At 39.2% G+C, this 26,064-nt stretch overlaps 1 protein-coding gene across 1 annotated transcript in view; it reads left to right on the top strand.

The window, feature by feature from the left end:
- LOC127412662 (protein diaphanous homolog 1-like) overlaps positions 1 to 26,064 on the top strand; it is a 161,337-nt gene that overhangs the window by 46,405 nt on the left and 88,868 nt on the right. The window contains exons 14-16 of the mRNA XM_051649208.1: positions 2,246 to 2,310; positions 6,720 to 6,899; positions 14,079 to 14,687. Coding sequence (XP_051505168.1) covers positions 2,246 to 2,310; positions 6,720 to 6,899; positions 14,079 to 14,687 — 854 coding nt within the window. The remainder of the gene's footprint in view (positions 1 to 2,245; positions 2,311 to 6,719; positions 6,900 to 14,078; positions 14,688 to 26,064) is intronic.

The raw sequence follows: 26,064 nt of genomic DNA, 5'->3' as shown, positions 1-26,064 counted from the left end.
CTTCCATCCTTCCCTTCAGATTTCCTCTTAAACTTCCTTAGACGCCTCCTTGCATACTATAATCCTTCCCTTCGAATTTCCTCTTACTTCCTTGCATACTTCCATCCTTCCCTTCAGATTTCCTCTTAAACTTCCTTAGACACTTCCTTGTATACTTCCATCCTTCCCTTCAGATTTCCTCTTAAACTTCCTTAGACGCCTCCTTGCATACTATAATCCTTCCCTTAGAATTTCCTCTTACTTCCATACATACTTCCATCCTTCCCTTCAGATTTCCTCTTAAACTTCCTTAGACACTTCCTTGTATACTTCCATCCTTCCCTTCAGATTTCCTCTTAAACTTCCTTAGACGCCTCCTTGCATACTATAATCCTTCCCTTCGAATTTCCTCTTAATTCCTTGTATACTTCCATCCTTCCCTTCAGATTTCCTCTTAAACTTCCTAAGACACTTCCATACATACTTCCATCCTTCTCTTTGAATTTCCTCTTAAACTTCCTTAGACACTTCCTTGTATACTTCCATCCTTCCCTTCAGATTTCCTCTTAAACTTCCTTAGACACTTCCTTGTATACTTCCATCCTTCCATTCAGATTTCCTCTTAAACTTCCTTAGACACTTCCTTGTATACTTCCATCCTTCCCTTCAGATTTCCTCTTAAACTTCCTTAGACGCCTCCTTGCATACTATAATCCTTCCCTTCGAATTTCCTCTTACTTCCTTGCATACTTCCATCCTTCCCTTCAGATTTCCTCTTAAACTTCCTTAGACACTTCCTTGTATACTTCCATCCTTCCCTTCAGATTTCCTCTTAAACTTCCTTAGACGCCTCCTTGCATACTATAATCCTTCCCTTCGAATTTCCTCTTACTTCCATACATACTTCCATCCTTCCCTTCAGATTTCCTCTTAAACTTCCTTAGACACTTCCTTGTATACTTCCATCCTTCCCTTCACATTTCCTCTTAAACTTCCTTAGACACTTCCTTGTATACTTCTATCCTTCCATTTAAATTTCCTCTTAAACTTCCTCAGACACTTTCTTGCATACTTCCATCCTTTCTTTCGAATTTTCTTTCAAACTTCCTTAGACTCTTTCTTGTATACTTCCATCATTCCCTTTGAATATCAATTTTTAACTTTAGACACTTCCTGACTTCTGAACTTCCTTCCATACTTCATTTCTCTCTTCCGTCCTGTCTTCTGAAATATCTTTTGAACTTTCTTGCATACTTCAATTTCCTCTTAAACTTCCTAAGACACTTCCATACATACGTCCATCCTTCCCTTCAAATTTCTTCTTAAACTTCCTTTGACACTTACTTGCATACTTGCATAATTCCGTACTTCATAAGACACTTCCTTTCATACTTCCATCTTTCCCTTCGGTTTTACTTTATAAACTTCCTTAGAACCTTCCTTGCATACTTCCACCCTTCCCTTCAATTTAAAATTTTTAACTTCCTTAGACACTTCCTTGCATACTTCTGTCCTTCCCCCTCTGAGTTACCTTTCAGACTTCCTTTGACACTTCCTTGCATACTTCACTCTGTACTTCTGAATTTCCTTTCAAACTTCCATCCATAAGTTTGCTGGTCCATCCATACTTCTCTACTAACTTCTGTGCTTCCCTCTGAACTTCTGAACTTCCTTATGGATTTCCTTCCATCCTTCTGAAGTCCCTCTAAGTTGCTAAACAAAAACTTGATTAACCAGAACTCATTTTGCATCAAAAAAATGCTCCCATTGGCTGCTCACCTCATTGTGACCCTCTCGCTGTGTGCCGGTGGCTCCTCATTGGTTAATCTAAGCATTGTTCCCTTTCCTCCGGCTTTTACTGTTTGTAAAAGGCAGATTATTTGAGCCTTATTAATGATTCAGAGTTCACAAAGAGATGAGAAGAACTTTAGAGATTGAGAAGAGAAGGAAAAGAGTTTGAGATGTTTAAATGTGCACTCATTCATCTGCCTTTTGTGTGGTGATTTCAAAGATGATTTTGAGGTATTGGGTTTCTTATTTTAGCGTGAGTTTTGGACAGGATGGGGTGAGCAGGAGATTTTAATTAGATCACTCAGTAATCAGAGCACGAATCACAGGAGGCAAAAAGAGTCATCATAGTGAAGGGCACTCGATACACACACACACACTTCTCAAACCCATCTATTCATTCACTGTCTCTCTCTCTCTCTCTCTCTCGCTCTCTCGCTCTCTCTCGCTCTCTCGCTCTCTCTCTCTCTCTCTCTAGATAACATGGTTAATAAGACCAAAGTGGAAACCAGTGAAGCCAAGGCCATAGAGCTGGAAAAGAAGGTAAAAACACACACGAGATATCACAAATGTATACATGATTGAGTCTGGCTGACTGATACACAGAATAAAAAATCTGTCTATGCAGAAAAACACTGAATTTTAAAACATACAAACATACTCTCTCACACAAACACACACTTGCTGCTCTCATACACCCCCTGCTGTCTCTCTGGTGGCTGTCAGCTGACAGATGTATAATATGGAGGTGAGATGAGCAGAAAGGAAATGTTCTGCCTCTTCCCGACAGCTTCCTCCGAACACACACTACAATTATACTGCTGTGTGTGTCTCACAGAAACACATACAGGTCATATTTCATCCCAAAATCAGAGAAAACATAAGGAATACGATTAAAAGACTTTTTCTTAGTACTATTAAGATTTTATGACAATTAAGCAAAATTTCCCCTAAATACCCAATACTGTAATATAGACGTTTTACTTGAAATCAGCATTATAAGCAGCAGTGGTGAATTCTCAGGGCCAGCAAAGCCTTCTCTGCTGGCCTAACATGCCAAATAAATAAATATTTTTCATCCTTTCATTCTCAATCACATTTTTGCCTATGTATTTTTAATCGCTCTTAATTAATCTACAAACAAATAGAGAAAAATTAAAAGTTTATCCAGTCAGAATTTATTCCTTGATGCTTACAAGCGAAGTGTGACAACTGTTTCACAAATCACATGCAGCGCAACTCTTGAGTCTGAGCTCCACCCCATCAGGCCTTCAGAATTCCTGCAGAATCCCTCAACAGTGCAAATGAATGAGCAACTAAAGTCAGATTGTCATCAGATTGTTCATCAGCCAATCAGATTGATTTATTTGTTCTTGGTGGGTGTGGTCTTTAGGATATGTCCCGGTCGAGGCCTTCTAGCTGGCCTTGAGTGATGCAATTACACTTTAAGTGATGTAATTTAAAAAGCGAAGAGCGCGAGATCTTGCTGACGAGTCGGCTGTCATCACTGCTGCTATCGCCGTTGAGAAAGAGATCCTTATGGATTTAAAAACACAAGATGTTCTGCATGACCATGTGATTGATTAATTAAACAGGAAATGAGAACTGATTTTCACTTCAAGTAAATAGGTAAGTGCTTTTTGCATTGTTATAGCAACATCAGGAGTTTTCTAAGTGTAAATTAGTCTGCTTGAGAATTCAGTGTCGGATCAAGTTTTGAAAAGTAGTGCTGCGTTCCATTCAACTCGGACAGTCAGATTTTCCAACTTCCTACTAGGAAAAGTGCAGTGGAATGCATCTTGAAGTCTGAATTACAACTTGTAGGCTCGTGCAGAAATTCTCATCTCCGATTTCACCGAGATGCAGGGGCATGATGTCACACAAACATGTCCACACTCAGGGAGATATACAAAGTAAGTGATAACATTCACTTTATTAAGTAATATCGATAAATGAGTTCGTTTCCACATTACATGATATTAAAGCTTGTTAAACAGACGCCTGCAGAAACAGGTGTATAAAACATTATAATCTCTTTTGATAATCGTACACCTGAAGCACAAATGCAAGCGCTGCGGCATTGTTTATCAGTTGGGTTGCTAGGAGACATCTCTAATGAGAGTCAAACCCATGCTAAGCGAACGGGAGCGTTGCAGTTCGGAATATCGGGGAATGGAATGCATTTATGGTCGGAGATATCAAGTAGGAATATCCCACATCCAACTTGAATGGAACGCAGCATAACCGTGTACCCTGATGAAACGAAATTTATTGCAAGCAGCATTTAAATCGCAAATATTATTAGATAGATTTTTCCAGGTATTATAGACCTCCTTGGTAGATTCATATGACAAATTATGATTTTTGACTTTCATTTCACAGAACAGTCATGCTGCAGTTAAAATTAGGCTTGCTTGAGCATTAAGTGTTGTTTCAAGTTCTGGCTTTCGTGCGTGGATGTGTTTTTAAAATGTAAATTGGTATTACTAGTTAGCTGCAACATAATGTATGATGCCCAAAAGCATAGGGTGTCTTATTCATTGTGAAACTGTGTTTTCTTAATGGCATGAATCACACTGAAGGCCTAGACTTTAAATGCACGGCCCGCCACTTATAAGCAGTACTTTACCATGATTTTAATAGAATTTGGTGGGAAAATGTGCTTAATTGTCATAATGTCACAATGCAAAAAAATCTGTGGATAATACAGCAGATAACAATTGTTAATTGATAAACATTATTCAAAATTGTGGCTCTCATTAAGTTCCCATTGAGAATAATACTATGAATTAAGGATGGGTATACTCAGGTAATTTTGTAGTCGAGTACTCTAGGGGTTTAGGGGGTTTTCAAACTTTTCGATGCTTAGGACCCCCAAATATGATGATCCCCTTGCGAGGGACCGCCGTTCCAAAAAAATATAAAAAATATTGTTTTTATTAAAAATAAAAAAACACCCCCCAAATATATATTTTTTTTCCCACTGTAATTTTTTCAGTCAATTACATTGAAATGTATTTGTAGAGCAGTTTCACTATAAATATTATTCTAAAGCACCTTTACTAAAAATATGGTCTTAAATTTTTTTTAATTTTTTAAAATTAAAAACTTGGGCTGTCAATAGAATAAAATAATCATAATTAATCATGATTTCCAACTGGTCTTTAGAAAGCAGAATGAAACAGTAATAATGTCGAATTCTGAAATGTCAAACTTTTATGTTTACACATATTTATTTATTATTATTATTATTATTATTTTAAAATTTTCTGCAGATTCCTTTGCGGCCCCCTGAGGGTCCCAGGACTCCAGTTTGAAAACTCTTGCTTTAATCCACAAAAAAAAAACGAATAATCGATTACTCGTAAATTAAAATGCAAGTTAAAAATAACAAGGATGATGCGTACGTTAAATTTTTAAATATTCACAGTGCTCCCACAAGGACTCTAACTGCGAGGTTTGGTGAGAGATTTATCAAATCAAATCATATTTATTTATAAAGCACTTGAAAATCTACAGAGTATGCCAAAGTGCTGTACAGTTAAAAGAATAAGGTTATTCAATAGACTCCATAAACATAAAACACACAGTAAAACACAATTTGTTCTGTTCAGTACATATTTCTATTATAATTGAGCAAAAGCTACAGAAAACAAGTGCGTCTTTAGACTAGTTTCAAACATATTGAAAGAGGTAGATGATCTAATGGACAATGGTAACCCACTCCATAGTCTCGGGGCAGCAACAGAGAACGCCCGATCCCATTTGCACTTTAAACGTGACCGGGTTATATCAAGAAGCAGCTGGTTATTTGATCTGAGATTCAGCGTACAGTGTAATTCAGTCAAATGTACAATGGAAGGTCAATTAGCGATATTCGAGTAGTGTTTTAAATAGTTGACTAGCTGTTGCAGAACGAGTACTCGATTAATCAATATCCCTACTTTTTTTAAATATATATTACATGTTAAGTGTAGTAACGAGAACAGTGGGGTGCTTTATTGAAAATATTATGGAAATAATGAATAGAATGTCAATTTCTATTTTCTTCGATTATAGTTTTGGGGTGAAATGTGACCTTTTTGTGAGGTTTTTGTGAGGTTTGCACTTGGGTGTGTGTGATGCATTTTCTCTGTCAGAGCTTTAAATGAAGTGAGCACTGAAATGCCTTATGCATTTATAAGTGTGTGTGTCCTATCAAGGTCTTGTCAAACAATTGCTTTCTGTCTCTGTCTTTCTCCGTTCCTCACTTTCTAATTCAAAGTAATAGCAGTGTCGTCAACGGGTGACTCTTATTACTAACAGATGTAGAAAGTGTGCGTGTGTGTGACCCCTCCATTTCCGCTGCTGTCACATAATTACATGTCTAGCTTGCAAACACCCGTCGTCAATGTCACCGAAAATTGTCAACATCCGTGTGTGTGTGTGTGTGAGGGAAGGACCGATTTTGTGGAAGTTTGTGAGCTGAATACTAAAAATCCACTGAGACTCAATTTCGCCTCACATTTGTTCTTGTGTTTGTCCTTCAAATTGCTTGTTCTGACAAGGCAACAAACCACATCCATAAACGTGACGGTCAACATGTGAACACTGACCATTTCTTTAAAGTTTGAATGCATGATGCGTCTGTTTGGTGACATGAAAAATATAAACAAAATATTTCTATCTTTACTATCTGCAGTATGCTTTATGTCACCTTTTGACTCATTATTTGATTAGTCTGACAAGTGACAAAAAAGTGGTTGACAAAACATTATTCCTATTTGTTTCTGAGATAACTTGACGCCACTCGCTGAATTAAACGTAATGCAATGAGGTCACGAGTCAATAATGCTGTTTGAAATGTTTGCTGTTGTATATTGCATACTGTTTCTCGTACTTTTGCATGCAGATATATAGATATAAGCATTCTAACGATGGAAAGACTGTTCTGATGTGTGTGTTTGTTATAGTTGGACTCTGAGTTGATGGCTCGTCACGAGCTGCAGGTGGAACTGAAGAAGATGGAGGCGGATTACGAACAGAAAGTTCTTGATCTGAGCGCAGAGAAAGACACGCTGGGGAAGGAGAAGAGCGAGAGAGAGAAAGAGAACGAGAACCTGCTGTCACAGATCAACCAACTCAAAGAGAAGGTACATACCTTCAGACAAATGATAACAACAACCGAGCTGATCAGGTGGTAGTCCAGAAACCCAGAAGGCAATTAGCATTTTCGAGCCATGGGTTCATATCTCAAATGTGAATTTTTAAGCCGCTGTGTTTCTGAAAAACGCATGTTGCTAACATGCTGCTAAATAAGGACTACAACTACCACAAGCATGTCAGTATATGTGCCTAACGAAACAAACAACCTTTGTAGTCCTTATCTGGGTCTTTGACAAATAAGGTTGTCCAAGGTGATAAAAATGAGAAATCTTTTGTACGTGTCATCTTCGTGTCCATGTTGCTTTCATACGTTTGTGAAAAACATTTATTCAATTTTCTACAAAGAAAAAAGCGATTTAATGACTTGAAAAATGTCAAGTGGTGAAACCATAAAGAAAAACGTATTAAAGAGCACCTATTATGCTTTTTCAAATATTACCTTTCATGTAGTGTGTTATATAGCTGTTTGTGAATGTAAAAAAGTCTGCAAAGTGCACGACAAATGGAGTTATTGACTCCCAAACTTCCAGACTTACTTCCTGCACTAACCTACGTAATTTGGTAACAAAAAACCCGCCTCTGGTCTTCATTGGCTGCTCGCGAACAGCTTTGACCTGCCCTCAAACACTACACTAAGCAGTAGACCAATCACAACAGACTGGGACATCTGACCAATCAGAGGAGGAGTTTAGAATGAATCCTTTAGAACGGATCATTGAACGAGTCGTTTTTGACACTGGGAAAAAAAGGTAATGCTGCAATTTAAATTATGAGCAAATTAAAGTGTTTTATGACCTTGGATGCATGTAAATCTATTTCGTACAAGACCTTTAAAACTAAATTAGGCACGTTTAAAAACCATAATAGGTGCTCTTTAAAATACTTTCCTTACACCTTGAATTCACAAGAGTGAACACAATCATTAATTTGCAAAAGTTTTTCAGACATGTTTTTCAAGGTAAAACTTTTTATTTATTTATTTATGTACAAATATCATGGATTTTTTTTTTTGTCACAAATATCAAGTTTTAATAGGGTTACTCCATTTGAACTGCACAAAATGTACCTTTTCATAATTCTTTTATTTTATTTATTTATTTTTTATAACCACACATTGTCACAAGGATCTAAAGGGGTCCTCTCAAAACCACCTGACTTTATTTGGTGGACAAAAGTTTTTCAAATATTAATAATATATTATTTAAAGACATTTTTCACCACTTATTTTTTAAAGAAATAATAATAATAATAATAATAATAAATTATCCTAAACTACTAATGCCAAAAAAAAAAAAAAAAAAAATTCAGCTTTTAATGATACATTTTTATTTTTTTTTATTTTGTATTAATGTCTCGGACGGTTACACCACTTTGACATTTTTAGTTTCATCATAGTCCAGGTGTATTAAAGTCATTGTTTTGTGCAAATTAGATTTTTAAAATATTTTGTGCATAACTTAATGGATCCAGACCAAAAATGTAGCATGATGTCATTGACCCATCTAGCAATTTGTTAGCAACATGCTCTTTTCTTTTAATAAACAAAATTCACATTAGAGGTATGATTGTGTGTCATTTATGTTCGTAGAGTCATTATCATATATATAACATTATTTACTGCTGTTTCTATTTAACTAAGTCGTTACTTTTTAAGTGGTTTGTTTTTGCCAGAATAAACCATTAAGTAGACCGGACTTTATGCATGAGACTAGGAATAATTTTCTAAAAAAATCAAAAGGTGTAAATGATTGTGAGAGGGAGTGAGATATTAATAAAAGTGATTTGACGAATGATGTTTGTCAGTTATCTAACAAACACAGAAAGAGCGAGAGATAATTGCAGCGGAAAGAGATGAAGGCAAACAGTCAGCAGAAGTTTGGCGAGTGACAGAGCAATGTTTAGAATATATACGAGCAGACAGATGTGCAGCGGAGAAAGATAAGCACATTCAGACAGAACTTGCTAAGCTAAACGCAACCTGTCACCTTCAGATAAACAACCATCAGAGAAACTTTGTTAGCAGGTTGCCAGCTAGCCCTTGTTAACTACTGCCAGATTTTCAGAGCACACTAAAAGTATGCCTTCTCTCTTTCTCCTGTTCTCTCGCGCTTTGATGTGGAATTAGTGCGCTGGTCATTTTTAATGAGTTCTGCCAAGCTCTAGCTAAATAAATTATGCCAGAAATTAGACATGAATTTAGACACTCCCTCATGTCATTCCAACTCTGGCATGACCCTCTTCTGTCTCTCTCTCCATTTTTGAAAGGTACACTACGGAATTCTGTGCTTGAAACGTAAAATTGCAGGATACTCTCAGAGGAACATGGTGGGGGGGGTTTACGTCAGTTGTGCTTCGACACTGCTTTTCTGCGTAGATGAATCTGATGTAGTTAAAGGACTGTTTAGGGCTGCACAAAAAATTAAAAAATTATGGATGCACAGATGTATCAGCCAATTTTTGACCAAATTAAAACCATCAGCATATCGGTAAAAAGCATGAAAATGGCAATATCCAAAAGCGATGGTTTATTTATAATAGATTAGTAACACACTTTGTTAAAACTCCAAAAATATTAATAGCCACAATATCTAGAAGTGTTAGCAATCCTAAGAACATGTAATATTTAATTTTTATTCTTTCTCGTTCTCACATTAAATGGACGTGACAGTTGTGAAAGCGGCACTTACCTATACATGATGAGGTAAAACCATTCACAATGCTTGAAACCAGCAGAGGATTTTTTCCTCATGGTCGCATAGTGATTCACCTCAATTCGGGTGGTGGAGGACAAATCTCAGTTGCCTCTTCATCTGAGACCGTCAACCCACGCATCTTATCACATGGCTTGTTGAGCGCATTGCCATGGAGACATAGCGCTGTGGAGGCTTCACGCTCACCACGCGCTCGCCACGCGCTTGCCACGCGCCCCACCGAGAACGAACCACATTATAGCGACCATGAGGAGGTTACCTCATGTGACTCTACCCTCCCTAGCAACTGGGCCAATTTGGTTGCTTAGGAGACCTGGCTGGAGTCACTCAGCATGCCCTGGGATTCGAACTAGCAAACTAGCAAACTCCAGGGGTGGTAGCCAGCATCTTTTACCACTGAGCTACCCAGGCCCCCGAAACCAGCAGACTTTGACTTCTGAGATATCGGTTTGATATCCATTAAATTAAGATTGAAATTCCAATATGGCTTTGTGCGATTACTTACCCTTAAAAGGTTTAAACTGCAAAAACAGAAGTGTACATGTGTTTTAGTAGCACAAAATAAATTTTTAAAATCTGTATCGGCCAAACCTTTTCATATCAGTGCATCTCTAAAAATAATCGAGATTACAATTACAGCTAAATACAGATATCGCAATTAACGGTAACACTTTACAGCGATCCCACGCATCCTGGACAACCTGGAATTTTGCAAAGCAGTTTTCCAGTAATGGAACAGTCATGGAAAATCAGTAAATTACCTAAATGCCTTGTAAAATAGTTATTTGTCCTGGAAAATATTTCAGTATAATAAAACGGTTTGATTGTGTTGCTAGCAAGGTTTCCATTACATGTATAAAAACGTGGTAGATTGGGACTCGGAATAGGAGTCAAATACACAAATTTGTATCGTTTTGTCACTGCTGACGTCTGCGCATTGTGAGACAACCATCATCAATGGTTAAGGGTGCTTACACCCTCATGATTGATTACAGCAGCGGCCAATGGTGTGCTTGGCATTTGCAGTCCAACTGAGGCAGATCGCTTGATTAGTTACAGCTATGGTCAATCGCGTGCTTGGCCACAGCAGCGCCTACACAGTGAGAAGCAGCATTAGTGAAACTTCTCATTCATAAACAAACTGAATGACCTGGAATATGTACAGACCGTGTAAATTAGAGGGGCATGTTGTTCGTTTACTTCAGCATCAGCATGTGAGTCTACCTTGTTCATCACGGAGAGAAAAGGGCGGAAGAGCTATTAATGTGTAAAAGTGACTGATGTTTATATATGTCGAGGGGCTTTCACATGCCTCGCGTCAGCGCTGCCGAATACACTGGCGTCAGCACCACCTCGGCTCCAACTTCACACCAAAGTGTTTTTCACACACGTTTTTGCCTCACAAATAATGTCTTTGAGAATACAAAGCTACAATAAATATTTTAAAACTGTCCAAATTTATGAAGAGATATTTAATATCTCATAATTTATTTTAATAAATTATTAACTTATCGTTTCTGAGTATCCAGAGACCCCAGTTATTGAACTACAGTAATTACATTCACCAAAAACACTAAGACCTAAACATAAACGAGTCCTCTTTTCACTTTCTGCAATTAAAGCAATTGCCATTTTTTTTTTCTCTTCCAAATAAATATTTTCAGTGTTTATTTTGCACACCTCCTGCTTTCTTGCATGGCAAGCTCGTAAATTCGCCTCTCGATGATGGCTACTGCAACGCTTGTCATGTGGAGGGCAAAGCGCCACTTGACATGGGCGTTGAATGGAGCATTGGCGCCTCGACTCAACTCATGTGAAATGCACTTTACAGTGATGAAAAGACATTATTGAAACTCAAAATTATTATTATTAGGCTATTATTGTTGTCTTATCTGATAAAAGTCATGCTCAGCAGTTTAAATACTGTGGGAAAATGATACAGTACACCTGTTTTGTTCTTCTAATGCTTTAACATTCTGCTGAAGTCAGTAGATTTGACATGCAAATTTAATAAAGGAGAAGGTAAGGACATTATAGACCTTTTTCACAGACTGTGATGACACGTTTCCACCTCATTTAGCAGCATAAATCTGGCAAACATTTTTTATATGATGCACACGCACTCCATATAGACTGAACGTGATTCACCGGCATCATGCTGACAGATGAGGTAACATAATTAAAATGACACAGTTATGATTGTTTTACTACAAACTTTGAGACTGTATATTATATTTGACTCTCCAGTGCTGGAACAGGGCTAAAACAAAGTGTGGATATAGGTCTGAATATGAGAGACTGTAGTTTGAAGTAATCACTTTTCTTTACATGATACATTGACTGCATTTATACGATAGCCTGTGTCGGCGTTAGCTAGCTAGTCAGCTTTATCAGTAGCTGTTAGCTAAATTTGGTGGATGATGACAGTAGTTGTTTATAAAATAGACTGTACATTATAAATATGTTGACACAATTCAGTATTGATGTGATTCCATCACAACTGTCATTTTGATATATCGATGCGCTATTGTTTTATAATAATAGAATGTATATATTTCCTGTATAACCAAGTTACGTTACACTAATGAATGGAGCTTTTTTCATTATCTTGAACATTGTCTAGCATTCATTTCATGTGTTATTGTAGTTTACCTTGCTGAATAATTACAGATTAACATTGATTATGACAGTTACTGTGCAGGCAAGATCAAGATAGCTAAAATGACACAGATCAATCCTTATGGCACTATATTTCACATGCTTTGCAGTTATGTAAGTTTACCTGTCCAATAAGAAGAACGCCAATTCAGGGTCGTTTTGATCCCCAAAACCGAACGAAGGTCCCTCCAGGAATCAAATGCCCTGCCGATGTTCACTCTAGTTTTCGCTCGACCTCGATCACGTTCCCGCTTAGCCAGACGGGATTCAGTAGATAAATGTTTTTTTGGCTTATTCGGAGTTTGTGTAGGAGTCGGTGTTGTGCTGGGAGCCAGATGTTTGCTAGATTCCATCTCTAAGATAATGTTACCTAGTGTTGCAGTTTGTTGTCGCTGTTGAATAGCGGAAGAGAAGCACTGAGGCAAGGCTCTCGCGAGCGTGTATAAACAGCACATCCTTTGGATTTTCCCGGCAAAAGCGACCCACATGCAAATCAGTCTACAGGCTTTAATGGGCAACCTAGGAAGTCTGGGAAGGGCTAATTTTTTTTAAAGTTGCGTTACAAGCCGTTCACACATTGGCAAAAAAGGGGTGAATATTACATGAAAATTTTTACATATCGCACATTTAAATATTGAGTGTAAGTTTATAACAATATGCTCAGTGTTATATTACCCTGGAATTAGTTTAAAAAAAAATGGATTATCACAGCTGCGAGGGGGTTTCGATTACAGCTGCTGAGAGAGTGACAGTAAATTTGGCATCTTTTCCCATTTTATTGTCTTAATCCACCACTCTCTATTTTATTTATTTATTTCTGGAAAGTCATTCAAATGTAATAGTGGATTTTTTTCTTTTGCTCTTGGAGCAAATGGGTAAGTGAAAATTATATTTGCTGTGGTCTCCCATTCACCACTCTCGAAGTTTACCCTGCATTCCTTTACTTCCACGTTCCAAAACCCGGAGTGTGAAAAAGGTTTATTGATACTCATTATTATTAGACTATTATTGTTGTCTTTTTGGATGAAAAGTCATGCTCGACAATTCACAAACTGAAGGAAAATTAGAGACTGTTTTGTTCTTATAATGCTTAAATACTATAAAGACTCTTGGCAGATTTCGGTCGTGAACATCTCAAAATGATTTAATGACTCACTCATTGCACATAAAATGCTATTTTGTCACCACCTAGTGGCATCTCCAGAAGTGGTAACTAAACTAATCAATTAATGCAACTCAACAAATTTGTGCATTATCAATAAAACGCAGAATGTCGTGGAATATGACCTATTTGGATGAAAATGAATGTTTGAATGTATGTGATGCATGCTTCAAAATGAATGTGTAGAGACGGTCGCTCATACACTGAAAACACCTCATCATCGTTATGCGTGCTTTTGTATGTGAAATCTGGTCTAATCTATAGTGACAACAACCTAGTATTCTAGTCTTGTTGAATTTCTCACTTTCTGTGTATAATGTATACCCGAAAAATATGTCATCTGAGCAAGTATCTGCTGCCGGACCTTTTCTTTGTTTACGAACATGACGTAATCGCGCAAGGATGATTGAAATTTCCCGCCAAATCAAACCTGTCAGCTGTGAATGTAAAATCATCATTGTAGGCTCAGGTTTTCAACACAGATTTTGTGTGTACTGGATCAATAATGGTATTTATTCATTTCTAGCAAAAAAATAAACACAAAATCCTTGGTAGTGTACATTTAAGGAAATGTGAATTGTGTGTGCACATGCTAATCTCAGCAGCACACTGCTGCCTCTGTTCGCCTTCCTCAGATTGAGAAGCTCTCGAAAGATCTAGAGGAAGCCAAGACGAAGGTCATCACTGTGCATGTGCCTGTGGCCCTACCCACTCCTCCTTCATCAGGCCAAACAAGTTCCTCAGTGGCGCCACCACCCCGACCTGGTGAAGCCTGCCTTCTGCCACCACCACCTCCTCCTCCACCTCCCCCTCCTCTGCCTGGGCAGATGTCCATGATGCCCCCTCCTCCCCCGCCTCCACCCTTACCTGGTGGGCCATGTATGCCTCCGCCCCCTCCTCCACCTCCTCTACCCGGGGCACCCGGAATGCCCCCGCCGCCTCCCCCTCTTCCTGGGGCACCTGGAATGCCTCCACCTCCACCTCCTTTACCTGGAATGCCAGGGATGCCGCCGCCTCCACCCCCTCTACCCGGAATGCCAGGGATGCCGCCGCCTCCACCCCCTCCACCCGGAATGCCAGGGATGCCACCATTCCCACCTCCGATGGGTGGTCCTGGGATGCCGCCACCCCCTATGGGTGGTTTTGGTGGATGGGCACCTCCTGTTCCTCAACTGCCATATGGTCTACAGCCGAAGAAAGATTACAAACCTGAAGTTCAACTGAAGAGAGCCAATTGGAACAAGGTGAGTGTCTTCCCACTTGATTCAAGTCTGAATTCAGTTCTATCCCGTTGCTCTGTCCCCGCAGGTCTGTTTTCTCACTACATTGTGGTTCCGATTGATGGTATGCTTGCATGGTCAACGTGATATGGTTTTATGCCATGCATGCTTAACCTCTTCAACTCTGCGGACCTGCCACTGGGTCCAAAATGGGACGCTATGTCGTGAAAAAAGTTTACACTTAAAATGTTCAAGTCTGCAAATACATAAGTCAGGCATATAGGGTATTGTTTAAAAGCTTAGAATTTGAACTTTTCATAGATAACCATCACTTCTGCATTCATGTTACATAAAATAACAAAATAAGACCTGAGACATTCTTATCGCAAATCAGCGCCACCTAGAGGTCATGTGGTAGAAATATTAATATGAATATAAAAGTCTTTAAAATAGCACTTAGACCAATCATATATCAAATGAAAGCTCTCATTCTCAGGAATGTGACTGTATAGTTTATTTTGTTGCCCTCATAACACAGTTTGAAAGATTGTCAAAATAATCACAAAGTGAAATATCACATTTATAAGACATCAAATACCAATGTCTCTTTTATGCAGCATTCACTGCTGCTGTAAGCCCCAAATAGCTAAAACTTTTATATCTGCTTTTACCTTAGGCAGTTTTCTAAAAAATGAGTCATTTTTACCTGTCTGTGAGCTTGCTTGTGTGAATTATCCAATGTTAAATCTTATAAGTCTAGAACAAAATATGCGAGTCCAGCAGGAAAAGCATGCTAAACAAATAAAATGAATGTATGTTATCGACTATTGGAGATGTCGCAAAGGGGAGGATATCAGCTGTCTAATGACGTCTAGATTGAGCTTGTAGTCCACTCAGAGGCCGAGATATTTGATGAAACAATGAGGAAGGTGCATGAACTGAAAATTAGACTGAATGTCTATGGACGAGCACATCTGTAAGGGCTAAAACGCCACCTACATTTCAAATCTGCATTTTGTGATGGAAGGTGACGGAGTAAAAAATGTTCTAGTACTTGCTGCAATCTGGTAATAAAATAAGACTTTTTGGAGGAAGATGGCATGAACAGAACCAGAATTACGCGGTTAAAAATTTAGAACAGCAACAAAAAGATTTTGTAAACATATACAGTATTATTTATGAATAGTTGGAGTCTTTTTTTTTTTTTTATTCAGGGGCTTTTTTTTTTTTTGGTAATTAGTCCACAGTATGTGTAAATGGTGAGCTTGTAAATTTGAGTTTGAAAAATTGCAGGCACAGCCAAAAAATGCACCAGAGTTGAAAAAGTTAAATATTTGGTTTTCTGAGATGTCTTAAAATATTTTTGTTGCAGATTCTGCTGATTTAATCTTAACCAAGGGAACATTATTTAGATGGCTAATGGTTTGTCGAAATTGTAAGAATGGTTTGTTTGAAAAAATTACAAATAAATAATGTTTTGCATTATGTGCTATTTTATTTTTTTAATTGACATTTAATTTTAAAATTTAAATTTTATTCTGACATATAAATAAAAAAATACATTTGTTAAAAATGTATTTATATTAAAATAAATATTAAAATGTTTTCATAAATTATAATATATATAGGGCGAATTCTGCTGAATTTTTCAAGGTAAAAATATTTTTTTATAAATATTAAAAAATGTTTTTTATAAATAATGTTTTAGTAAAAAAATATCCAGAAGTTTTCTCAGGGTTACACCTGAACAAAATGTGCCTATTCACAAAATGTCAAAATAAATATCACATGTTTTGAGGGTCTAAAGGTGTCCGTCTGTTTTATGATTTTCATTAACATAAACAACAAAATGGCTACCTGTTGGTTACACCACATTACTTTAATTTGGTGGACAAAAGCATTTTTAGATATCGTATTTTAAAACTCAGTTGTTTCACTGCTTATTTTTTTAAGAAATAACAATAAAAGTTTTGTATGCGCTTGTCATGCCAACATTTATTTTTCAAGGATTTCAGCTTTTAATGAGACTTTAGACTTTTTTTTTTTACATTATATTTTTTACTTTAAGCCCCAGAAAATATCAATATTTATTTTCAAAAGAAATGAAAATATGCTCATCATAGAAGAGGTGCATTCAAGCAAATGTTTTGCGAATTGCATTTTTTAAAATAATTTAACAGTTTTGGACAAAACAATGAGCGTCATGTCATTGACCCTTACACGCGGCCACAATATGCACCTGTTACCCTCTGTTATTGTATTTTCTGATGAATTTTGTGAAAATAATCCACATAAAGATCATGAAAAAGTTTCCTCGCATCCCCCCTCAACTCGAGCCCAGGTTATAATAGCAAAGTTGCCCTTCCTTGACTCTTTCTGCAGCGATTCTTATGTAAAGTTGCACAATAAGTTTGTGTTCAGAGTTGCGTTGAAGCCCTGACATCGTGTTTTTGTTCCTCATGTTGTCGTTTTAGTGTTTTAATGCAAGGGATATTCAACAAACTTTAGGCATCTTAGATCATCTTCTCATAGTAAAAGGTCACATTTTGGACATTTTATTTGCATCTTTATCTTTGTCGCATCCATCTTTTTTTTATGCAATATCTCAAATTCGCATGAGAAAACGTTAATGAAACACGACTTCTCATATAATTTGACTGAAACAATGTATTATGTTGCAGATCCTAATAAAGTTCCCTGCCAACTGGCCAATTACTCGCCAAGGGCGATTTTTACTTACATTGGCACTTGGCGAGTGCAAATTTTGTGGTACATGATCTGTGTGAAATATGGTTGACTATTTGCTGTAGATCATGAGTTTGCTGCTCTACTCCTCTCTGATCTCTCTCTCTCTCTCACTTTTTCTCACCCTCCACAAGAGTAAAAACATCAAAACTCTCCTGTCTGCTTTTAGCCTAAAGCTACACTTTAATGGCTTCAGTGGAGTTCATGAATGTTGGAGTGTGTGGCTGTGGTTAAGACTCTTTGAGCATGTCAGTGAAATAGCTTTTTAATAAGCCTGTGTCTTTGACTGTGTCTCTGAAAGATAATTAAAATGCTGCTAGAAAGGACAGCATTCTTTTGTAATTTAAATTAACATTTTTTTTCTTTTTTCCTATCATGCTCTCAGAATAGTCTTGTTATCTTACGCTGCCCCTGACTCTCTCTCTCTCTCTCTCTCTCTCTCTCTCTCTCTCTCTCTTTCTCTCTCTCAGGGTAATTAGATGCTGCTGTATCATTAGAGGTTGTACCTCATCTCCATGTCCTAACCTCTCCTCGCCTCCTCCGTTTTCTCTTTATATCTCTTTTTCTGCGTACTCTCTGATTTATCCGTTTCGTTTCACTGTCTTGTTGAAACGTGGGTGAGAGAGTGCAGTCTTACTAGGGGGTCAGTCATGTAACACACTCTGAGCGACGATGAAAGTTCAGTTTTGGTTTTAGGACAGAAATGCACTTTATGCAAGTATGCAAATGTAGATGCATAAGTTTGGCCAACATATTGTGAGCGTGCAGTCCTGTTTAACATACTTGTGCTGTAAAAACACCACAGTAATATAGCGGACAATTGTTATGTTCAAATGTTTGTGCCATAGGGGGCCTGGGTAGCTCAGCAAGTAAAGACGCTGACTACCACACCTGGAGTTGCAAGTTCGAATCCAGGGTGTGCTGAGTGACTCCAGGCAGGCTTCCTAAGCAACCAATTGGCCCGGTTGCTAGGGTGAGTTAACCTCCTCGCTGTCGCTATAATGTGGTTCTCACTCTTGGTGGGGTGCGTGGTGAGTTGTGCGTGGATGCCTCGGAGAATAGCTTGAAGCCTCCATACGCGCTAGGTCTCCACGATAACACGCTCAACAAGCCACGTGATAAGATTGACGGTCTCGGACGCGGAGGCAACTGAAATTCATCCTCCGCCACCCGGATTGAGGCGAGTCACTACGCCACCATGAGGACTTAGAGCGCATTGGGAATTGGGCATTCCAAATTGGTAGTTCACTTGATTAACTAATCAAAATAACAAAATATGCATTGAAGTGAGGATATAATTATGGGTGAATATTGTCAGTGATGACTTAAACACAGAAGAGGTGTCCCTGAAAATCATATATATATATATATATATTTTTTTTTGTTTATTTATTTAAAATTCTTCCTTATTTGCTATTAAGTGGAAAATTCGGTGGCCTTGATTATTTTTAACTAGATTTTTGCCATATTTGGCTTACATTAAACATTTTGAATCTGCTTTAATTGGCAACAATGACTGTTTGATTGGTCTAATTGGGAAAAAAATACCCTTTAAAGCCATTTCAGAGCAAATGCATGAACATCGAGCTTTACATATTGAATTGTCTGAACTTTTTTTTTTTTTTTTGCTACATCACCAAGCTCCACTATAAAACAAACCCCAGAAACATGTAAGAGAGAATGATGAATGCTAAAATGTTGGTACGATGCGCATTAGAAGCAAAAGAATGAGAAAAGTAGAAAAGATGAGAGAATTAGAGTCAGTGTTATTGTCGGCCGTCCCAGCATGCATTGGAACCATGACACCTTTCTTTCTTTTGTATGGAAAATCAGGAACGGTTTTAATGAGTTCCAGCCTCTTTTCTTCTCACTCCATTATCATATTATTTTTCTCTCTCTAATCCGTGCTCTGCATTTCTCAGTCTCTCTTTCATTTGTGCCTGATGAAGGCAGTTATGCCGGCGATTAGTGCTGAGATCCTGACAGAGTGTTCATTTTGGTTAAACTCATTTTACTCCCAAGACTTGCACCATTTGTCTTTTGCATAAATGAGGTTATGAGTTCATTCTCTGAGGAACTGATCTGTGCCAGTTCATCTTCTCAAATGGGGGTCAGAAAAGAGTCCAAGACTCAAATCACAAACAATGATCCATTAGACACTGTAGCGGTTCATAAATGATGAAACAATACATCTAAAGCATATAATCATATCAAAGTGCTGCCTGCATAATGATATAGTCCAGAACAGCAGGTCTGTGTTATGTCTTGTCGGTTTCCTCTGTTTTTCATCGTTTCCACTCTCATCTTTAAGAGGTGATATTTGGAGGCATATTTAGTGGAAGATTTTTTGATTATTGCAGAAGAGAAAAGCTTCAAAAAGATATTTCTGCACCAGTGTATTGGGGGGGATTTGGAACCATCACACCAAGTTTGGGATCTCTACGATTTACGGTTTCTGTCACCCAAGAACATCAGTACAAATACAGTAGAGTTTCAGTACCTTTGGTGTTCAGACCCCTAATGATACATTCCTGTGCTTTGCACATGTACATTTCTGAAATCAAAAATCTACATATTAGATTATACTAGATATTCCACTAACAGAAAAAGCCACTTGTCGCTTATTCTAAAAGTGGATTTTTTTGATTCTCAGAAATTTAGATTTTTACATTATTGTTTTTATGTGAATAGATAAGGGTACATTTCTAGTTTCAACATTATTTGTACTTCAGACCTTTGTTTTGTTGAACAAGAAAAACTAGCTTCATTCCATGTGACCCACATTTGGTTTTTGACCTATGAAAATTTTTCACATTTAACCATGGAGCCATGGTTAAAGATTGTTGTATGACTCAAGATGGCGCAGAGTATAGCTGCTGCGTTGCGAGCTCCGACACAACATAGTAATGTTTTGTTTGTTTGATTTTACCATATAGGGCCTTAACAATTAGGATACAAAAATGAAAGTTTGTTTTGAATCAGAATCTAAAATTGTATTTAGGTATCTCAACTATTCCTGGAGTTATAGGTACTCCAACTTTGGAAAAACAACACTAAAAAGTGTTTTTCCCAATATTTGGACTTGCACCATTGACATATAATGCAAAAAGGGTTTCTAAAGTCATCTGATTTTAGTAAAAGACCTCCCTATCTCTGTGTACAAATAAAATAATGACAATGACACTTTTCTAGCGTTATTTTTTACACCTGTAGTTTTGCTCCAATATCATATGTGAAAATTGCCCTTTTGACCCTCCTCCTCATCTTTTATTTAGAAAAAGTATTAAAATGAAAAATTCAGCTGGAGAAGTTTCAGAAATTTGGTTGATTTGACATGGAATAACACTTTTCTAAGTGGTCGGACACATGGTTTACACCTGGAGAACAATACAAATTACAATACATGATTTTGGAGCAAAATTACAGTTGAAAAAAAAATAACCTTGGAAAGGTGGGAGCATCGTTATATTGTTTTTATACAGAGACAGGTCTGTTACTAAAATCAGTTGACTTCAGCGCCCCTTGTTGCATTATTTCAGAGAATCAGAGTGAGCTTTATTGCCAGATATGCTTAAACATACAAGGAATTTGTCTTGGTGACAGAAGCTTCCAGTGCACAAACAATACAACAAGACAGAGATAATAAAATTTTTTTATAAAAATAAAAAATGAATAGAAAATATAAGTATATATAGAAATACACAATAAGACAAATATATATATATATATATATATATATATATATATATATATATATATATATATACATACATACATACAAACACTGATCAGCCACAACATTAAAACCACTGAGGTGAAGTGAATAAAACATTTATTATCTCGTTACATTGGGATATATTAGGCAGCAAGTGAACAGTCAGATTTCATGTATTGGAAGCAGGAAAAATGGGCAAGCGTAAGGATCTGTGAGCGACTTTGACAAGGGCCAAATTGTGATGGCTAGACGACTGGGTCAGAGCATCTCCAAAACAGCAGGTCTTGTGGGGTGTTCCTGGTATGCAACAGTTAGTACCTACCAAAAGTGGTCCAAGGAAGCAAAACCGGTGAGGCAGCAACAGGGTCATGGGCACCCAAGGCTCATTGATGTGCGTGGGAAGTGAAGGCTAGCCCGTCTGGTCTGATCCCACAGAAGAGCTACTGTAGCACAGATTGCTGAAAAACGTAGGCACATGAGCGTCAGAACTGGACCATGGAGCCATAGAAGAAGGTGGCCTGGTCTGATGAATCACGTTTTCTATTAGATCATGTGGATGGCAGCAGGATGCACCGTGGGAAGAAGGCAGGCCGGTGGAGTCAGTGTGATGCTGTGGAATGTTCTGCTGGGAAACCTGGCATTCATGTTTGTTACTTTGACACATACCACCTACCTAAAGATTGTTGTATGACTCAAGATGGCGCAGAGTATAGCTGCTGCGTTGCGAGCTCCGACACAACATAGTAATGTTTTGTTTGTTTTGTTCACAATTCTTATGTTTTTTGTCTCGGATGTTGTCTGCCTTATTGTCTACGACATTACAAACACTTTTGGACATTGGTTCAGCAATCTCACACCGTAAACCGGACTTCACATTCCTCAATGCCGACCCGCTGTTTACAAACACGCAAGCGGAGCCCTTTGTCTGGGCAGCACGGCCGCGGAAACGCAGGAGGAAAAGGGGAAACAGAGCCGGCGTTCTCATCAGAGTAAGACGCCGCGCAAATCGACCCCCGCTACCCACTATTCTACTGGCAAATGTTCAGTCTCTGGATAACAAGCTCTGCGAGCTGAAAGCGCGGATCTCTTTCCAACGAGATACAAGGGACTGCTGCATTATCTGCCTAACAGAAACTTGGATGTCTGCGGAGATTCCACTCAGCCATTGAACCCGCGGGGTTCTCCGTGCACTGAGCGGACAGAGCGAAAGACCTCTCAGGTAAAAGCAGAGGAGGTGGTGTATGTTTTATGATCAACAAATCCTGGTGTGATCAGAGGAATGTACATTCTATCAAGTCTTTCTGCTCTCCTGATCTGGAATTTCTTATGCTTCTGTGTCGACCATTCTGGCTACCGAGGGAATTCACAGCGGTCATTATCACAGCTGTGTACATTCCCCACAATCCGACACAGACCGGGCAATCAAGGAACTGTATGGGATTATAAGTGAGCAGGAAACCGCGCACCCTGAGGCCGCGTTCATTGTGACCGGGGACTTTAATAAAGCCAGTTTAAAATCAGTCACACCAAAATATCACCAGCACATTAGTTTCAACACACGAGGGGACCGGGTTTTGGACCATTGCTACTCTCCGTTCCGGGATGGCTACAAATCCCTCCCCCGCCCACCATTTGGCAAATCGGACCACTCTTCCATTCTGCTTCTGCCCGCTTACAGGCAGAAATTGAAACAGGAAGCACCCACCCTCAGAACGATCCAGTGCTGGTCGGACCAATCAGATTCTATGCTACAAGACTGTTTTGATCACACGGACTGGGAGATGTTCCAGTCCGCCTCTGATGACGACATCGAGCTTTACGCTGATAGCGTAATGTGTTTCATCAGAACGTGCGTAGAGGACGTCGTTCCGACCAGAACTGTACGAATCTATCCGAATCAGAAGTCATGGATCAATAGCGATGTTCGCGCGGCACTTAATGTGCGGACCTCCGCTTTTAATTCCGGGAACGTGGAGGAGCATAAACAAGCCAGTTATGCCCTCCGAAAAACTATCAGAACCGCAAAACGCCAGTACAGGAGTAAGATTGAAGGACAGTTTAACACCACCAACTCTAGAAGCATGTGGCAGGGAATTAACATCATCACGGACTTTAAAGGGAATAAAAACTCCGCCATGAACACCGCTGCCTCTCTACCGGATGAGCGAAATACTTTTTATGCTCGTTTCGAGGGAAATAACACCGCCCTCGCGGAGAGAGCTCTCGCAGCTGAAGCTACAGAGGTTAGTTCACTCTCCGTCTCTGTAGCGGATGTATCCTGATCCTTCCGACGGGTGAATATCTGTAAAGCCGCTGGCCCAGACAGCATTCCGGGACGCATCATCAGAGCATGCGCGAACCAGCTGGCTGGTGTTTTTACGGACATTTTCAACCTTTCCCTCTCTTTGTCTGTAGTGCCCACATGCTTTAAAACATCCACCATTGTGCCTGTTCCAAAACAATCAAAAATAACTTGTTTAAATGACTGGCGTCCTGTTGCTCTGACCCCCATCATCAGCAAATGTTTTGAGAGACTAATCAGAGATTACATCTGCTCTGTATTGCCACTCTCTCTTGACCTGCTGCAGTTTGCTTACCGCAACAACCGCTCCACTGATGATGCCATTGCATCTACAATACACACTGCTCTCTCCCACCTGGAAAAAAGGAACACTTATGTGAGAATGCTGTTTGTAGACTACAGCTCAGCATTCAACACCATAGTGCCCTCCAAGCTAGATGAGAAACTCCGGGCTCTGGGCTTAAACGGCTCGCTGTGCAGCTGGATCCTGGACTTCCTGTCAAGCAGACGCCAGGTGGTTAGAATGGGCAGCAACATCTCCTCATCACTGACCCTCAACACTGGAGCCCCGCAGGGCTGTGTTCTCAGCCCACTACTGTATTCCTTGTACACACATGACTGTGTGGCAACACATAGCTCCAATGCCATCATTAAGTTTGCTGATGACACGACGGTGGTAGGTCTGATCACTGACAATGATGAAACAGCCTACAGAGAGGAGGTACACACTCTGACACACTGGTGTCAGGAGCACAACCTCTCCCTCAACGTCAGTAAGACAAAGGAGCTTGTGGTGGACTTCAGAAGAAAAGACAGAGAACACAGTCCCATCACAATCAATGGAGCACCAGTGGAGAGAGTCAGCAGCTTCAAGTTCCTGGGTGTCCACATCACTGGTCCATCCACACTGAAGTCATTGTGAAGAAGGCTCATCAGCGCCTCTTCTTCCTGAGACGGCTGAGGAAATTTGGAATGAACCGCCACATCCTCACACGGTTCTACACCTGCACTGTAGAGAGCATCCTGACTGGCTGCATCTCTGCCTGGTACGGCAATAGCACAGCCCACAACCGCAAAGCACTGCAAAGGGTGGTGCGAACTGCCAGGCACATCATCGGAGGTGAGCTTCCCTCCCTCCAGGAAATATATACAAGGCGGTGTGTGAAAAAAGCTCGGAGGATCATCAGAGACTCCAGCCACCTGAGCCATGGGCTGTTCTCACTGCTACCATCAGGTAGGCGGTATCGCAGCATCAGCACCCGCACCAGCCAACTCCATGATAGCTTCTTCCCCCAGGCAATCAGACTTTTGAACTCTTGATCTCCCACGATCAAAATACATCAGCACTGCACTTTATTACCCTTACTCTCATATCTCACACCGGACTGTCATAAATTATATTATTATATTATACTCTCTCTTAACAACTGACTATCAACCGACAGCCTGAATGTCAATACAGTACAATACTGTACATTATATATATATATATATACTTTTTTATTTTTTATTTTTATTGAATAATGTGTATCTATATAGTGCGTATTGTATACTGTACAGTGTATGTTATTATTTGTATACTGTTGAGTGTAATTATGTGTATAACAGATGTTTAAATTGTGTTGTGTTAATTTGATGTTATTGTAAATTGGTATATGTCTCATCACTGTCACGACTGCTATGTTGATCGGAACTGCACCCAAGAATTTCACACACCATTGCACTTGTGTATATGGCTGTGTGACAATAAAGTGATTTGATTTGATTTGATTTGTAGACCACATACACCCCTTCATGGCAACGATATTCCCTGATGGCAGTGGCCTTTTTCAGCAGGATAATGCGCCCTGCCACACAAATTGTTCGGGAATGGTTTGAAGAACATAAAAAAAGAGTTCAAGGTGTTGACTTGGCCTCCAAATTCCCCAGATCTCAATCTGATTGAGCATCTATGGGATGTGCTGGACCAACAAGTCCGATCCATGGAGGCCCCACCTCGCAACTTACAGGACTTAAATGATCTGCTTCTAATGTCTTGGTGCCAGGTACCACAGGACACCTTCAGAGGTCTTGTGGAGTCCATGCCTCGACGGGTCAGAGCAGTATATATATATATATACACTATATTGCCAAAAGTATTCGCTTACCCATCCAAATAATTGAATTCAGGTGTTCCAATCACTTCCATGGCTACAGGTGTATAAAATGAAGCACCTAGGCATGCAGACTGCTTCTACAAACATTTGTGAAAGAATGGGCCACTCTCAGGAGCTCAGTGAATTCCAGCGTGGTACTGTGATAGGATGCCACCTGTGCAACAAGTCCAGTCGTGAAATTTCCTCACTACTAAATATTCCACAGTCAACTGTCAGTGGTATTATAACAAAGTGGAAGCGATTGGGAATGACAGCAACTCAGCCACGAAGTGGTAGGCCACGTAAAATGACAGAGCGAGGTCAACGGATGCTGAGGCGCATAGTGCGCAGAGGTCGCCAACTTTCTGCAGAGTCAATCGCTACAGACCTCCAAAGTTCATGTGGCCTTCAGATTAGCTCAAGAACAGTGCGTAGAGAGCTTCATGGAATGGGTTTCCATGGCCGAGCAGCTGCATCCAAGCCATACATCACCAAGTGCAATGC

This window comes from Myxocyprinus asiaticus, chromosome 22 (genome assembly GCF_019703515.2).
Source record: "Myxocyprinus asiaticus isolate MX2 ecotype Aquarium Trade chromosome 22, UBuf_Myxa_2, whole genome shotgun sequence".
Lineage (NCBI taxonomy): Eukaryota > Metazoa > Chordata > Actinopteri > Cypriniformes > Catostomidae > Myxocyprinus > Myxocyprinus asiaticus.
This window is presented reverse-complemented; position numbering and strand designations above follow the sequence as displayed.